Source organism: Trichosurus vulpecula, chromosome 8 (genome assembly GCF_011100635.1).
Source record: "Trichosurus vulpecula isolate mTriVul1 chromosome 8, mTriVul1.pri, whole genome shotgun sequence".
Taxonomy (NCBI): domain Eukaryota; kingdom Metazoa; phylum Chordata; class Mammalia; order Diprotodontia; family Phalangeridae; genus Trichosurus; species Trichosurus vulpecula.
In genome coordinates this window covers 196,794,184-196,810,126 of record NC_050580.1, presented here as the reverse complement: position 1 = coordinate 196,810,126, position 15,943 = coordinate 196,794,184, and the positions used below count along the sequence as shown (strand labels likewise).

At 41.7% G+C, this 15,943-nt stretch overlaps 2 protein-coding genes across 5 annotated transcripts in view; one reads left to right on the top strand and one right to left on the bottom strand.

The window, feature by feature from the left end:
* The window catches only part of ZNF106 (zinc finger protein 106), a 77,344-nt gene extending 72,466 nt beyond the window's left edge, over positions 1-4,878 (top strand). For all 3 annotated transcript variants that reach the window (XM_036737028.1, XM_036737026.1, XM_036737027.1), the window contains one exon: positions 770-4,878. In XM_036737028.1, coding sequence (XP_036592923.1) covers positions 770-826 — 57 coding nt within the window. In that variant the 3' untranslated portion in view covers positions 827-4,878. The remainder of the gene's footprint in view (positions 1-769) is intronic.
* Positions 4,879-4,946: 68 nt separating this feature from the next.
* The window catches only part of CAPN3 (calpain 3), an 88,729-nt gene continuing 77,732 nt past the window's right edge, over positions 4,947-15,943 (bottom strand). The window contains exons 15-23 of one of the 2 annotated variants that reach the window (XM_036737031.1): positions 12,669-12,782; positions 11,298-11,375; positions 9,563-9,620; positions 9,368-9,432; positions 8,840-8,908; positions 7,733-7,811; positions 7,437-7,553; positions 7,148-7,206; positions 4,947-6,739 (exon numbers count right to left, since the gene is read on the bottom strand). In XM_036737031.1, coding sequence (XP_036592926.1) covers positions 6,713-6,739; positions 7,148-7,206; positions 7,437-7,553; positions 7,733-7,811; positions 8,840-8,908; positions 9,368-9,432; positions 9,563-9,620; positions 11,298-11,375; positions 12,669-12,782 — 666 coding nt within the window. In that variant the 3' untranslated portion in view covers positions 4,947-6,712. The remainder of the gene's footprint in view (positions 6,740-7,147; positions 7,207-7,436; positions 7,554-7,732; positions 7,812-8,839; positions 8,909-9,367; positions 9,433-9,562; positions 9,621-11,297; positions 11,376-12,668; positions 12,783-15,943) is intronic. The other variant, XM_036737030.1, reaches the window with a different exon arrangement.

Below are 15,943 nucleotides of genomic sequence, written 5' to 3'. Positions count from 1 at the left end.
GAAAAGGTATATAAGACAGAAGGTGTGTTACTTCTGATTCTTTTATAGGATCCCTGTCTTGATCTATTTTAGGGATGAAATATTATCTTGTGTGTGTGTGTGTGTGTGTGTGTGTGTCCATGTGTACGTGCATGTACACACATAGATACATATGCCTATACATATATATATATATATATATATATATATATATATATATATATATATATATATATATATATATATATATATACATATATGTACCTTTTCTATTCCTCTTAACAAGCCATCTTTCTTGAGCTCTAGTAAATAACATAAGGCCAATTCTTACATATTAGAATTTTGTTGTGATGAGTATTGCTAGAGATAAGGGGATTTGGAAAATGTTTTTGGTTATCGATATGCAGACAGATTTCTTGTGATGATGCCTGTTCTGTAATGTTTGTCCTGTTAATAACAACTGAACTGTTCTGTAGCAGTTGGGTTTGAAATTTAGCATTAAAAGGGCAGGTTACTTCAGGGACACAAAAAACATATTCCGTTTTAAGACCCAGCATTTGAATTCAGAGACTTCTTACCATGCCCTTATCTTAGGTTAGGAATGCTTTTATTCTTCCTAGTAATGCTTCTGCTGTTATTACTATTATAAATTGAATAAATGCAGAAATTCATGTCTCTCTTTCATGATATGGTACCTGGGTAGTGAGGGGGGAGTCTCTCTGCCTTTTAGACTGATATGTGCCTTCTGCTAACTCTTACCTGATAGGTTCCTCTGTCCTTTTCTTCTCAGGATGCAGCAGGTCATATTGAACGACACGCCGAAGATGACAGCAAAATTGATTCATGAAGTTTTTGCCTCCCACGTTGGGAAGTTGTTTAGACCTGTTATTGCCCATATCAACCCTCTGTGTGTACTGCTCCTTCTAGCCTTCTTCTCTTTTTCATCTCCCTCCCCTTCTCCTTCCCTAACACCCCCCCCCCTTTAAAAAAAGGCAGGAAAGGGAATATGATTATTCTGTCTACCTGTACAACTCTGGGAATATGGGTTAACCCTTTGAGGTCAAGCTGGAGGCTTGTTATTTAATGAGGTGTAACAAATGTTAAGAACATGCCCCTGGGGATGATGTAGTGCAGATACACAATGCCCTTCTGTAAGGGCAACATGATCTGTGTCCATTAATGTGCTCCAGGTGTTTTAATAGATACAGAATCTTTATCAGTCACATTCTTGGCAGATAATTTTTTTAGAAATTTAAACTAAAGTGGTTTAAATACCAAACCAGAATATCTGATTGTTAGATGCAGTCAGATTCTGCATTTCCAAGATTAAGTTTTAATTTCCTTTCTACAAGTTACTGCCAGGTATTTTCACGGTAAATTGGAGGTAAATCATTTGCTTTCTTAATGTAATGTACTATTTAAGTGTTGATATTATTCCTTTAAAATTGGATGAAGTTTGTGATAAGTGGCAAAGGATGCAGTCCTTTAAGGAGGTAGAATGGCTGTTCTGCAAACGACTGCACTTCAGGTGACCTGGGGCATAGCAGCTCAACCCTGTTCATTCAGCAGAAACATACTGATTCCTACCCAACTACTTCTTAGTAGGACTCTCTCTGCAAATATGAATAACACTGGTCTTTACTATTGAACTGGAGTATGTAATACAAATGTAATCTAGTAACAGACATAATAGAGGGGATGCCTTCATTTTGTTTTCTGGCTTCTGATTCTTAAGTTTTTGGGGTCTAAAATCTTAAGGTTTGATCCAAAGCTGACTTCCTTCTCCCATCCCCCACCCCTCAAACCAGGTTAGGTTGACCTGACCTTGGAACACAGTAATTTTTCACCTGGACTCATATAAACAATGCTCCTATCTCCTCCGTCCAAGATTCAACCGTACCTTATGATGACTATGTGGAGTTAGAGGGGAACACCTGAACCTACTTGTAGAAAACCAAGTGGATTTCTTCTTTGAAAATCCAGTATCTTTTCCTTTCTACCTCACCAGTGAGAGGAATAGTACTGTCTTGGCCTCCTGTTGAAGGGAACATTCTTCTCATTCTTTTTGAGAGCAACCATAAGAAAAAAGTCTTGTTAGGCATTTAACTGAGACTGATTTTTCGGGGGGGAGGGGGGAATTTATTCTAGGCCATTTAGAAGTGAAACTGGAAGGTGTTTCATGATTTTTCTAGCACTGAAATGTTGCCTAGAGATCGATAGAAAGGGAGGAAAAGAACCAATATAGCTTCATGATGTGAATGTCTCAAGAGTCTGAGAGATGCAGGTTTTCCCTTAGTATGTCTACTCACATATCCTCCCTTCAGCTTTAGGATGTATTAAGGATTTGGGGTTTACAAATGGCTCTACAAATTCCTTCCTTTTCTGTCCCTAGGAGGAAGAAACCCATTTTTTAACTGAATTGTTATGTTCAGGAAGAAGAAAGATTCTATTGTGTGAGGTTCATGTGTCTTTGTCATTTTCAAGTGGCATTTTTAAAAAGTTTTTCTCATTTCATATCTCTGCTTCCTTTAAAGGTTGAGAGTTGTGATTAGAGAACTCAGGCCAGCCTGTGGGTATAATGGGAATGTACCTCTCAGGGGAATTCATTTGGGTCTGCTCTGGTGGGGCTAGGTGTTCTTTTATTAGGCCATCTGTGGGCTGAGCATTTAGAACCAAAGCCACAATCCAGAGCACTACCAGACTTGCCCATGTGGTAAGCCAGATAATCCGTTAATCAGTAGTCCTTAAATACTTGTTTCCATTGGTTAGCCCTCTTTGAAACAGAAGGGAAAGTGACCTGGGAAAAGTCTGAAAGATCAAGGCTTGGCAGCCCTACAAGTAATTACTTTCAAAAGCCCTAATACCACAGGAAGTGGCATGGGATGTTCTTTGGGAAGTCTGAGGATATTGACAGGAAGTGATGGAGTCTTTTAAGAGATGAGGTAGCTGAAGTGAAGGAGGATATGCAGTGTGTCTGCCTTCCTGTGCTGGTGTGTATATGTGTGTGTACCTTTGACGGTTTGCCACATCTCCCAGATTTCTTTGGAAGAACTCTGAAAACATTTCTATTGTAAGAACATGTGGAAGTCTCATTCACAAGCTAACAGATGCACTTTTTAGAAATGAAAATCTTACAGGTGTGAGTTCTAGCTTGGAATTGAGGGAGTAACCGCTTATATAGCCTTTTTTTGTAAAGTGTTTTAAGAGGCAGGTGCAGACCCTTAGGGCTTTTTTGTTTGTTTATATTTTGTTTGTTTTAATCTTCGAGAGTGTCAGGGCTGACCCTAGCTTTTGGTCTTATCTCACAGAGAAACATTGAGCAAAGATTGTTGCTTGTATGTTGGCAGTGGTATGGAGAATCTAATCAGTGGTAGGTAAGACAGAAGATAAGACCACAATAGGCTCTCATTGGAAGTTGAGGTTGCATTACAGAAACCGTTTCTATGATGCTACTTTTGATTGGCTATGACTAATTTGGAGGCCAGAGCCCCAGGGAACTGCTGTGTGTGTGTGTGTGTGTGTGTGTGTGTGTGTGTGGTTTAAAATGATGTTTGTGTTACTGCAGCCCCACTTAGAGTTTCAGGCTAGGATTTAGGCAGGTTCAAAGGAACACACTTAAGCCAAGCAAATCACAGTGAGGTAGGTACAAAAACAGGGTGATATTTAGATCTGTGAGATTACTTGAACCTGAATAAGGTCAGTAGCACATCCCTGCCTTTGCGTAAAGAGAAGATTCTTCTGCAGGGACAGCTATGATCCACTCCTTAGACCTGGATCATGGCAGGCTGTTGCGTTTTGCTCTAGACGACCTGTAACTTGTGTGCAGAGAACTTGCTGTGTGAGTTACTGTAATCCTAATGAGTGATGTTTTTGTCAGTTATGCCATAAATCTTCAGTAACTGGATATGAATGCGTTTGAAGTCAGTTTTGCTTTAGGGGGACAGCGTAACCAATATAGAGGAGGAAATTATTGATAGGCAGGAGCCCAAGGTGGAGAGGAGGGGCATATCTTCAAGTGAGACAGAAGCAGGGAGTGCAAGCTCTTGACTTGCTTAAATAGTTTGGCTTAAAGTCTCTAGCCTTTTAACCATACTCTAATAGTTTAGCAGCCCCTGAGGTTTTTAGGAAAGCACCATTTACAAGTACCTGACTCTGCAAAATAATGATCTTATTTGTGCCACTGATACATCCCCTACTCCCACCTCTATTCCTCAGGGTCTGAAGAGAAGCAACTTACCTCATTTGCTTCTTCCTCCTGTCCCACAGGCTTAGGACAGTGAGAATTTATTTGTACAACTGCCCTTGTGGGTTGTGGCGAGGTCCCCACCTCCAGCTTGCCTTCTCCTGACCAGTGATGCTGGTTTAGCAAATAGTAAGTAGAAGCTATCCTTGGAGTAGTGATAGGGTCTTGACTGAGTTTCATGTACAAATGTGTCTAAGATATCCCTTATCAAAAACAGAACTACGACTTTAACAAACTTCCCCAATATATAAGGTCTTTGTATCACATGGCAATCGTCAGACTTTTGAAACTTTCCAAGATGTACCAGGTATCCCGAAAGTCTTAGCTAAGGCTTTAAACTGCACTAAGACTTTTGGGACACCTTGTGGATTATACTGTGTCCTAGGTAACAGTCCAAATGATGTTGGAAAAAAAACCTTTTTTTCCCTCTTAGTTATGCATACACCAGAGCTATTTCAGTGTTCTTGGTTTTAGAAGTTTTTAACACAGTATGTGGATTTAGAAGAATGAAAATGGGTGAGACAGTTCCGAAGTATTTATTAAGCAAATACCTTGGCCCCCTTTCATTTTGGTACAAAGCTGTGAACTACATGAAACTTTGTAAAGGAAGAAGTACAGCAAATATTGAGAGGAAAATAAAACTTAAATACTTTTAATAATTGGCTCTGTCAACTTAATTGTCGCTCACCTGTCTGTTTATAGCCAACTTAGCCACTTTTCAGTGCTTATAAGTTTCATATGATCAGAAGGGAGCTTTGTTGTGGCTCAGAGGTCATCTAATCCAACCTCAGTTTAAATAAAAGTTTTGATCCATAGCGTCTCTAACAAGTGGTCGTTGAGTTTCCACTTAAACACTTCTGGGAAAGACTACCCCCTTAAGGTAGCCCATTCTGTTCTTAGATAGCTCGGTGCAAACTTTTACTTGAGTTGGTGTCCTATTTCTCCCTTTGAAGAGGCCACAGGGGAAGTTACAGGTCATCAAAATGGAGCCTACAAAGTTGGATGGGGGTGGTCGTAGGTTTTAAATCACTTTAAGAGGAAAAAAAATGTTGGGGAGATTATAGAGATTCCTAAAGACACACATTAGACTAAAGGACCTCCAAGGCACCTTCTAAAACACTTGGATTGCTGAGATTCTATACATTGATTTCATTGTTAAAATCCCAAATCAAGTGTTTCTTTGACAGTTCCTGGCCAAATGTAGTCTACTAGCAAACCACAGTGGCATAACCAACAGAAGTCACAACCTCAATGCAAGTTTAATCATTGGGACCTTAGCACAGCCTTTTGAGTGTATTCTCCAATTGAATTTGAATGAGTTACCACTTCATATTGGTGGTGGCCAATATAAAGACTCTTTGCCCCGATGTATAGCCCAGCTAGTTTCTTTCAGTATATACCCCTGTCCCTGGGAAAGTGTTCACAAGCTTTTTAAAATAATCACTTTTCTAAAGGGACTGATTATAAAAATTTGGTCTTTTCAGCGTTTTTTTCTAAATCAAAATCTTGGGTCTGGTGGTTTTCTGTTCTGAGACTAGGGAGTTCTCTACTGTGGGACTGCTTTGGCTATTTGGCTTTGTTCTATCTGTTAATATCAAATGAGTCAGACAGTGCACACTAGATAGACAGACACATGCCTTTTATTAATTTGGGAAGTCTTATTGGGACTACAACCAATCATCTGTGACAACCCAAATTGCCCTGGTTTACCTTTCCCCTGTATAAATCCAGAACAAATAAAATCCTGAAGTAAAACCAAGGCAGAACCAAGGGCTGGGATAGAGGGAAGGAGTCCAGGAGGCACTCCATGTTTAATGTCCACCAACATGTGAACAATGAAGGTGTTTTTCTTTAATGCGTCCAGCAAAGGACAATCCCAGACAAATACCCCAGGAAATATTTCCTTACCCTTCCTCAACCCTGGTCTGGTTTTGAACTGGTTAAAGTTTTCCTAGCAGTAATTTCATCATGTCCAAGCCCTGAGGTCAGTTCTGATCTGGAGATTTGGGGACAGTCCAAAGAAGGACCTTGATGGGAGGCTCAACTCTTGCATTAGCTTTAGGATCAAGCCTTTTAGGCACCTGGACTGGCCCTCTCTAGTTAAAATCTTCCCCTAGGGCTAAACTGGAACTCTATGAAGTTGGCAAAGACTTGCTTCACTGTAGTGCTCTGAGATGATGTCACTGCTTTAATAGGGAAAAGAAGTTACACCTCTGCTCACACCTTATCCTAGAAAGCTAAGGTTGGTTGGGGAGCAACTTTATGAGCCTGGGGAAGGCATCTGGTTATCCCAAGGGCAGGTGTAGTGAATAACAAAACTGGAACATCCTGAGACTAGCTGGGAGTACAGAATAACAGGGAAGAGAACCACCATGGGAATCCCGAGGCCGTTAGATGTTGCTTGTTTCTTAGAAGTGACACTAGCTGCTTTGGTTGACATCACAAATGGTTCATTCTGTACAATCTTAGTTCAGGTGAGGGAGGCAAGGTTCAGGCATACATGGTAAGCTGCAGCCACTGAAAGGGGAGAAGCCAAGGTGAAGGGAAAAATGGAAAACAAAAAAAAAAAATGTAAGGCACCAAATCCCACCTTCCCAAAGTAAACAACCCAGCTATAGTGCTAGACAACAGCTTACTGTTTCTAACTACATCCCTTCCTGCCTTCTCCAATCCTACTAGGAAAAAGGGGTTGTACAGGTCCCCAAACTATTGCCTCAGAGTTCATCTGACAACTGAGGGCTTTTGTCCCCAAGCTTCCCCATCCTATCCCCCAACCAGAAGACAAAAACCCATCATTTGCCTTTAAGGGCTCTCTTCTCTGCCTAGATCCACAGGGTACTGTGGAAGTCAAGGTTGGTCAAGCCAATCTCTTGTGATTTCCCACCTGCATCACACAACAGAGTAGTGGGCTTCTTATATCTTTACCTCTAGAACATTGAGTTTAATGATGCCATCTCCGTCCTTGTCAAAGGCTTGAAAAGCCCCTGTGTGAAGGAACAGACAGATCAGAGAGAGAGAGATTAGGCAGTCCCCTTTTGCCCTGGCCACTATGAGAAACTGTACCCATATGAAAGATGTGATGGTGCCATCTTGCTTTTTCAAGGACTGGCCAAGAAGTCTTGCCCAATCCCCACCTCTACCCTCAGTAATTGAAGGAAAGCCATCTTCCATCAGCTCAGGAACTGAAAGGCCAAGCAGCTGCTTCCCCACTTACTGAACATGCCCTCCAGCCGCACAAAGCAGCAGATGAAGCTGTCAAAGTTGATGTTCATATGCTTGTCTGCATAGCGCATAGTGATAATGTCATAGAGCTGACTGTTGAGGTGGAAGCCTGGGGAAGAGAGAGTGTCGAGGGAGGAGGTAAAGTTCATCTTTCAGGGTTATTTTAGTCTCTCCTCCATTGTTTCTTTTCATTTACTGTTTTTCCTCCTTCCACTTACATGGCCCACCCTTAGGCCTACCTCCACTCCCACACTCACACCCTCGCCCACCCACTTTGAGACCACATACCTGCATCATTCACAGCATTGCGCATCTCATAGCTGTTGATGGTGCCCGAGTGGTCCGTGTCATAGTGTTTGAAGATTTTCTGTCAATAGAAAATTTGAAAACAGGAAAGGGTCATTTATTTCAAAATTAGACATTTATTAAGGACCTAGTGTGTGCAGAGCACTGTGCTAGGTGTTAAGGGAGATAGAAAACAGGATAAGGCACTCCCTGCCTTCATGGAGCTAATATAGTGGAAGGAGGCCTGGAATTAGAACAAAGGATTCCAGTTCCCCTTCTGCCATTTAATTAACTGAGGAATTTTGGGCAAGTCAGTCTGAACTTAATTTTTTTTAATTAATTTAAATTTAAAAAATTTATAAAATGTCAATAATATTCACAGGGTGGTTGTGAGGGAAGGACTTGATAATCTTTAATACACTGTATAACTATATATGGATGAGCCATATAAGACATGGCACACTATTAAGTATACCAGCTCAATTAACAAGCATTTATTATGACCAACCTCAGTTCCAGAGCACTTATGATGAAGCATGCTACCTATCTCCTCACAGAGAGGTGATGGACTCAGGGTACAAAATGAAATGATTTTTTGGATGTGGCAGTTACAGAAATTTGTTTTGCTTAACCGTGCGTATTTTTAACTGAGGGTTTAGAATTTTCTCCCCCCAACTCCCCTCCCAATGGTGCAAGAAGTGGGAAGGAGTGAAAATAGATTTTGTTAAGTGAAAAAAAATCGAAGTGTTTATTAAGCTCTTACCATGTACTTGACACTGTACTAAGCTGTGGAGATACAAAGTCAAACAGTACCCCCCTGCCCTCCAAGAAGCTTACTACTTTCCAACTGGGGAGAAGGACCTGTCTGAGGATTGACTAGGAAACCCATCTTGCAAGGTGTGGCATTTAAGTTCAAGTTTAAAGAACAAGGAAAGAGGAGGGAAGACTTTCTAGGTATTTGGCATAAGTTATGCAGAGTAGCTCAACTTGATGGGATGGGAAAGCAGGTGACCGAGAGTGGTATGACTAGATAAGGTTCCATTCCCTCCCATGCTACCCATCTTACCCTACCACCACCCCCTCCCCCCCATACCATTCTATCCTTTCTACCTGCCAGCTCTTGATCTTCTTCCAGAGGTGGTGAAATTCCTGCAGGTTCAGCCGCCCAGAACCATCTGTCTGGAGTAAAGTGGTCAGGACCACATGACCAAGTCCCCCAGCCATCAAGGGTGGGCAGAGAAAGGAGGGAGGCTTATAGAGAAATTTCTGCATAGAACATCCCTTCCAATGACCTCCTCTGTTGTAAAGGGAATGAGCCCATCACCTTCCTTTGTTCATTGGTCCTCCTCCCCACCCTCCTCAGGGGCTGTAGGGTGGTCATAGTGGGTACCTGCTCTGTGACAAAGGCAGCCTCGAATGATTCTCATTTACTTATTTTGGAGGCTCAGTAACCTAGTAACCAGAAGCTCCCCCTGGATAACCTGCAATAACTAACAACTTCGCTACATCCAAATTCAGTCTGGGTCTTTACACTTGGCACAGCCTTGTTTAGCTAGGTCCCACCCACCACTGCCTGGGTCCATGGGGCCACATGATGGGGAGATGGGAGAACGGGGTGATAAACAAAGGAAAGGATACATCCATCAGGGCAATCATGCTTCGGCAGGACTCAAGGGTGAACCCATCTATCTTCAAGTCCTTATCTGGGGAAGGAAGATGACAAAAAATAAGGATGATGAGGTCTTCAATTCTGCTCTTCTAGAGAGCCTTTCCTTCCAACCTATGAGCCAGAGCTCCTCCTTTGCCTTGGGGGAAGGTTTTCAAGTCACTCACGTTTGTTCACCACGGTGTTGAGAACGTTCTTGAGTTCATCAGCACAAATTTCCATGTCCTAAAGAGAAAGGGAAAGAATGAGGGTCCTCATGGAAGTGGTGCCCTATTGGACCAGCTATGCAAATACTGAACAAGTAAAGCTGTGTCTTGTCTGGCTACTTTGCCAAAAAAGAGCGTATCTGGGAGCCAGAGGGCAGTAAGAGACTTTTGGCTAAGATTAATGTCATGAAACCCAGGCACACGTAAGAGGAAAGGGCCCCTCAGGCCTTCGTTCCAATTCTTTATTGGATTGGATACCCCAGCCTGAAGTCACCCCTTCCTCCTCTAACCTCCTAAAACAATTAGCGTTGGGCAGTTTATTTGACTGTCAACAATAGATGTAACGTTTATTACGCACTTGCAACGTGAGGGGCACAGACAAATGACAATTCTTGCCCTCACCATTTATAAGCTAATAGGGGATTTGGCATGCGCACAAAATACAGGGTTTGTTGAGGTTAGTAATATATAAGAAGACTGGAAAGGTAGGAAGGGTCTAAGACTCAGGGTTGAGGAACCTGTGGCCCTTGCTCCCCTTCCTGCATTCTACGGTCAAACTAACCTTGGTAATTTGTATACACAGCACTCTATCTCTAGTCTCTGTGCTATTATACCTACTGTCCCCCAAGAGGCAGGAATGTACTCCCACCTCACCTCTGTATTTCAGGATCTTTTTTTTCCTTCAGAACTCCACCCAAGGTGACTTAAAGCTTTTCCTGCTCCTCCCAACTCCTAGTGCTAAGAAAAATTGTATTGTTGTTTAATCGTTGTTCAGTCCTCTCCAGCTCTTCATGATCCCTTTTGGGGTTTTCTTGGAAAGGATACTAGAATGGTTTGCCATTTCCTTCTCCAGCTCATTTGACAGATGAGGAAACTGAGGCAAGCAGGGTTAAGCAACTTGCTCAGTCACACAGCTAGTAAGTGTCTGAGGCCAGATTGAACTCAGGAAGATGAGTCTTCCTGACTCCAGGCCTAGTGCTCTATCCACTGTATCACCTAATTAAGAAAAATTATCAGGTATTTATTTTTTTATATGTCTATTTACCTCCATATTCTCTCCCTCAGTAGAATGTAAGCTCCTTGAGGGCATGAATTTTCAGTTTAATTTTTGTCTTCTAATCCTCAGTGCCTAGGACAGTGCCTGGCACATGCTAAGCACTTAATACTTGCTTGGCTGGATGAATGGAAGCCCCAATATCACAGGGGTCTGTACAGTACTCAGCTCAATCCATAGACAGTTGCTTAATGTATATGTGTCTATTCATCTTTTATATGTATGTATGTATATTTATATGTGCATATTTATTTATATGTATGTCCTAGAACTAATAGGAGGTATGTTGTGGGTTTTTTTCACAAGGATGATGATATATCATTATGTCGTTAATCTAAGGCAGCACCTGATGACAATGAGAAAGGTGGGAAAGTTGGGAGATTCTTTGTGATGCTAGAGAGCTTTATATTCTAAAGCCATTACAAAGTTCCCATTAAGATTCTGCCTAACTTAGTCAGGGGAGGGGAAGGGAAAGGAGTCATCGTCATGGTGTGGTCAAGAAGACAAGAGCCCATGTACTGTCAGTCTCTCAACTGAGCTTGGTTAAGACTTCCCTCATTTAGATCCCTGGGAAGGCGAGGGGGAGGAAAAGTGGAGTGAGAGCATCTATCTTGAGGGGTAGCTGTTTTAAAAGGTACTCACATCACCCGCAATCTGTCGAAAAATGTTCTTGAATTGCACCTGCTCCTCGCTCTCCTGGTCAGTGTTACCTGGGGTTGGCTGTAGGGGCACAAAGGAAAAGGTCAGACAGAGATGGGGAAAGTGGACAGGTCCCCAATGGAAAGCCATGAAAGGGAAGGAAAGGCAGGCTCTTTATGGCCTAAGGAGCCTATGAGTTCAACATGACTCTCTGGCTCCCACTCAAGCATCAATAATATCTTCTTTTCCTTCTCATCACTCTCCTTGCTAGAATATTCTTTGTTAGATGGCCAAGGGAGATTTTTACAGCCTCACTGCGTAGGGTTGTAAGCATCCTTCTCTTCTTGATTCTAGGCAGAACTGAAGGGAGAAAGTTTCTGGTCCACTTCCATCTGTTTAGGAGTAAAGATTAGACACAGAATCCTTCCTCTCCCCTCCACCCTGGCACAGTCTAGCAACCTGAATTCAAATCCTGCCTCAGACACTTATTGGCTGTGTGGCTGACTTCATCTCTCCAGATCTCTGGCTTCTCACCAGCTCTACATCTATGATCTGTCATGCCATAGAGAAAAAGCAACTCTGCCAACAAGGTCCACCTGAGACCCTTTTGGCTATAGAGATGTTCAGAAATGTTTTATTCCTCACTGTCTGTGTCAGGCTTCAACCATCCCTATCTGGGAAAAGAAGAGCATTCCAGGCAATGCCCATGTCCCTGAGTCTTCATTAGGGACAAAGGAGACAAGGCCATCCTGACTCTCAGCCATCTCCATCCTTCAGTCTAGAAATCCCAACTCTGTTAGGATAAAGCTCATTGGGCAACTGATCTTAATTTCCTTCAGAACCTCTCCTTCTCTACCTCTTCTCCCTGACAAACTGCACACAACTGACTCATTCCTTCAACCCCATGCCCCACTACAGCCTGCAGTATCCACTCCCTGTGTTCTTGTCTCCCTTCGCTTCTTTTTAATTCCACATTTTCTTGGGCTAAGAGCCTGATTCCAAAAGGTGGGATATGATACTCCAAACTACGTTCCCTTTCTTTCTTCCTCAGACCCCCTTGCTTTTTACTCTGCTGTCTGACTGATGAGTGAGGATGCCAGGCTGTTCTCCTACCCATCCCTTGGGCAGGGCCTAGTGCTGGTAGCTAATCCTTTAGACATTTAGCTCCAAAGCAAGAGTTCCTCCACCTTCTCCCCTCAATCAAGAACAATTCCCCTGATGGCTCGGGAAAGGGATGATGAAGGGGAAAAAAAAAGATGCGATATTACAAACCAAAGCTGTTGGTTATAAACGAGAATCCCCACCCTAGAAACCCAGACTTCATGCCCCGGCCGCCACACAGGCCTCCCCCATTATTCCACATGCTCCAGAAACCTGAGTTGGTTTCTCTGGCTTATCAGAGTTTGTTTTGTCCTTGCCCTCCTCAGACTCATGGTCCACACCCAGCTCCTTGTTGCTGTTTGCTCTGTCAGACACGAAGATGATGGGCTGGAGAAAGGAAGGCAGGTGTTGGAAAGGGGAAAGGTAGCAAGCATTAGAGACTTGGAGGAAAACTGGGAAAGAGACTCATTCCCAGGCTTCACTGGTTGCCCTTGAGACAAGCAGAGCCTGTCTCCTGTCAAGTAGCAGTGATGCAAAGATTAAGTGCAGTAAAGATGAAGCTGAGAGGTAAACAGAGGCACGGTAGTATAGAAGAGAAAAGCACAGAACCAGGAGTCATCCTGCCCCTAACTAGCTATGGGACCTTGGGCAAATAAATCACTCATTCTTATTTCATGCATTACAGAGATGTGAGGGACCCCAGAATCTACCTAGTTCAACCTTTTCTCAGGGGTGTGATGAAGCTGGCTTGTGCCAGCTGGGCAACTATTAAATTTTCAGTGTATTTGCCACTCGGAAATTGGCAAAAACTGCAGATGAAAGTTTGATTTATTTTGCTGATGGTCTGTAGATGTAAGGAAATGATGGAGCAAATCTTAATAATTCAGATTAAACTTAGAAATGTGTAATCACATACTTTTTTTGGAGAGCTGATTGTTAAACTATTTACCACCATACCCTGCCTATACTTGACCCAAAAAATCATTTCTATATCCCTAACAAATGGTCATCTGGCTCTTATTGAAGAACTCTGGTGAAGGAGATCCCACCACCTCTTTTGGCAGCCCATTCCTGCTTTCAGGCAAGTCTAATTTGGAAGCTTTCTCTAACATTTTGGCTTAAATCTATTTCTACAACTTCCATCTCATTGCTCCCAGTTCTGCCTTCTGTGGTGTTGGGCATAGGTCTAATTCCTCACCCTTTTAAATATGCAAAGGCTGCTATCATGTTCTTCCCTTTTCTAGCTGAACATCTTCCTATGGCACTGTCTCCAGTCTTCTCATCATCCTAACAGCTCTTCTCTGGGTAGGGTCCAGTTTGTTAAGGTCTTTCCTAAAATGTGGCATCCAGAACTGAATATGATATTCTCTAAATCAGTGGTTCTCAAGCTTTCTGGTTTCTGGGCCCCTTTACATTCTCAAAAATTAATGAGGACCCCAAAGTGTTTATGTTTATGTGAGTTATATCTAGTAATAATTACTGTATTAGAAGTTAAAACTGATAAAATTTTAAAATATCTAATAATTCATTTACAAACACTTAAAAATCTGTTACATTTTAACCTAAATGACGTATCTTAATGCGGAATAACTATTTTAAAAAAATTAGTGAGAGGGGTGGCATTGTTTTATATATTTTTGCAGATCTCTTTAATTTCTTGCTTTATAGAAGACAATTGGAATCTCATATTTGCTTCTGTATCCAACCTATGTGATATTTCTGGTTGAAATATAGGGAGATAATCTGACTTCACACAGATATGTATTTGGAAGAGGGAAGAGTATTTTAATAGGTAAATAACATCTTAGTATTATTATGAAAATAATTTTGACCTGGTGGATCCCCTGAGTCTTGGAGACCACAGACCCGCAACTTTAAGAATCACTGCTCTAGATGTCATCTGACTGAGGAAGTACAGTTGGAACTAGCATATCCCTTGTTCTGTACACAGGCGCCTCAAGCTCTTTTTCTTTTGAGCCAGACCTATGTTTTTATGGGTGTTCAGAACTCCATGGTGAAACTCCCTCCCCAAAGCAACTTATGATGTTAGAGAGTGGCACTAGGAGGAGAGTGACTTGCCTAAGGTCACACAGCCAGTATGTATGAGAGGTGGGGACTTGAACACAGGGCTTCCTGCTTCCAAGGCCACCTCTCTATCTACTGCACACTCTACTGCACACTCTCCTACTACTATATCTCTCTTAGTGCACTCCAAGTTCATGTTAGCTTTTTAGTTTGCCATGATGTACTATTGAGGCAGCTTTTGAGCTGGTGGTCCACTCAGGCTCCCTGATCTCTTTCACATGAACCGCTACCTCAGTATGCCTCCCCCATCTGGTACGTTTTCTCCCATTTTATTTTTGAGAGCCCCCTAGAGATTAGGTGACTTGTAAAGGTTAGAAATCTAAGAGGTGGCAGAACTCAGGTCTCAAATCCAAGTCTTCTGACTCCAAGTTCTAATGGTGATAAGCAGGTGAGCTGTAAGTTATCACCCAAGGCATCTAGTTTACTTGGTTGTAATCTAATGTTGTACCTTTATTGCTGACCTTTTCTTTCTGTCTGCTCTGCTCATGAATAATTGGACTGGCTAACACATGCCATTCTTACTACAGCTTCTATTAATTTTTTTAACAGTAAGGCTTATAACTCACATCTCCGTTTTATCCTGTTTATAGCTTGCTTCATGTACATTTCTTTCCATCATTACTTGTAAGCTCCTTGAGGGCAGGGACTGTCTTTTGCATCTATTTGTATTCCCATCGATTAGCTTGGCACATAGTAGTTGCTTAATAAATATTTATTGATGGATCGACTGATATACATGTATGTATTTTTTTTTGCTAAAATATACTTCATTACTATAAGAAAGGATTCAGTTAAACATTTTTTAAAAAGAACTCTAGAGATCATCTAATCCAACAATTTCATTTTGCAAATTAGGTTGAGTAATCTTTTGGGCTTCAGTTGCCTCACCTGGAAAATGAGGATATTAATTGACTTCTATAAAGCTCTAAGACCAATAATTTTAGAATTTGTCCATACTCTCTTCTTCATGCATTGGAAGGTTCCTATCAAGCTCCACCCTAGTCTCTTGGTGACTCTCTCATTCAGCTTGTGTTTCCTATACTGTGGGTGTGGGAGGAAGAGGAAGGCTATGAAATAAATATTTGTGAAGTGCCCTGTCCCTTGGGAAGAGGTCTAGGACATAGCCACATCTAGGAATGGTGTGATTGTAACGGGTATGGAGACACACCCAGGGAGTTCAGTTGTGGGGTGTTGGCTTTTTACCTCATAAAATCTTGGACTTAACCTGAGGTTTATTTTTAAAACTTTTAAACTTAAAGAAAATATGTTGATAATTATATTTCAATATAATTATTTTCCTTGGTAGCCTCATGTTTTAAAAAAAATTTAGATGTTTTAGATTTATTTATTTAAATTAAGATTATTTTAGATTTAAAAACCTTATTTTGAGAAGGGATTTGTAGGTTTTACTAAACTGCCAATGGAGTCCATGACACAAAAAAAGTTAAGAAGGTCTGTCCTAG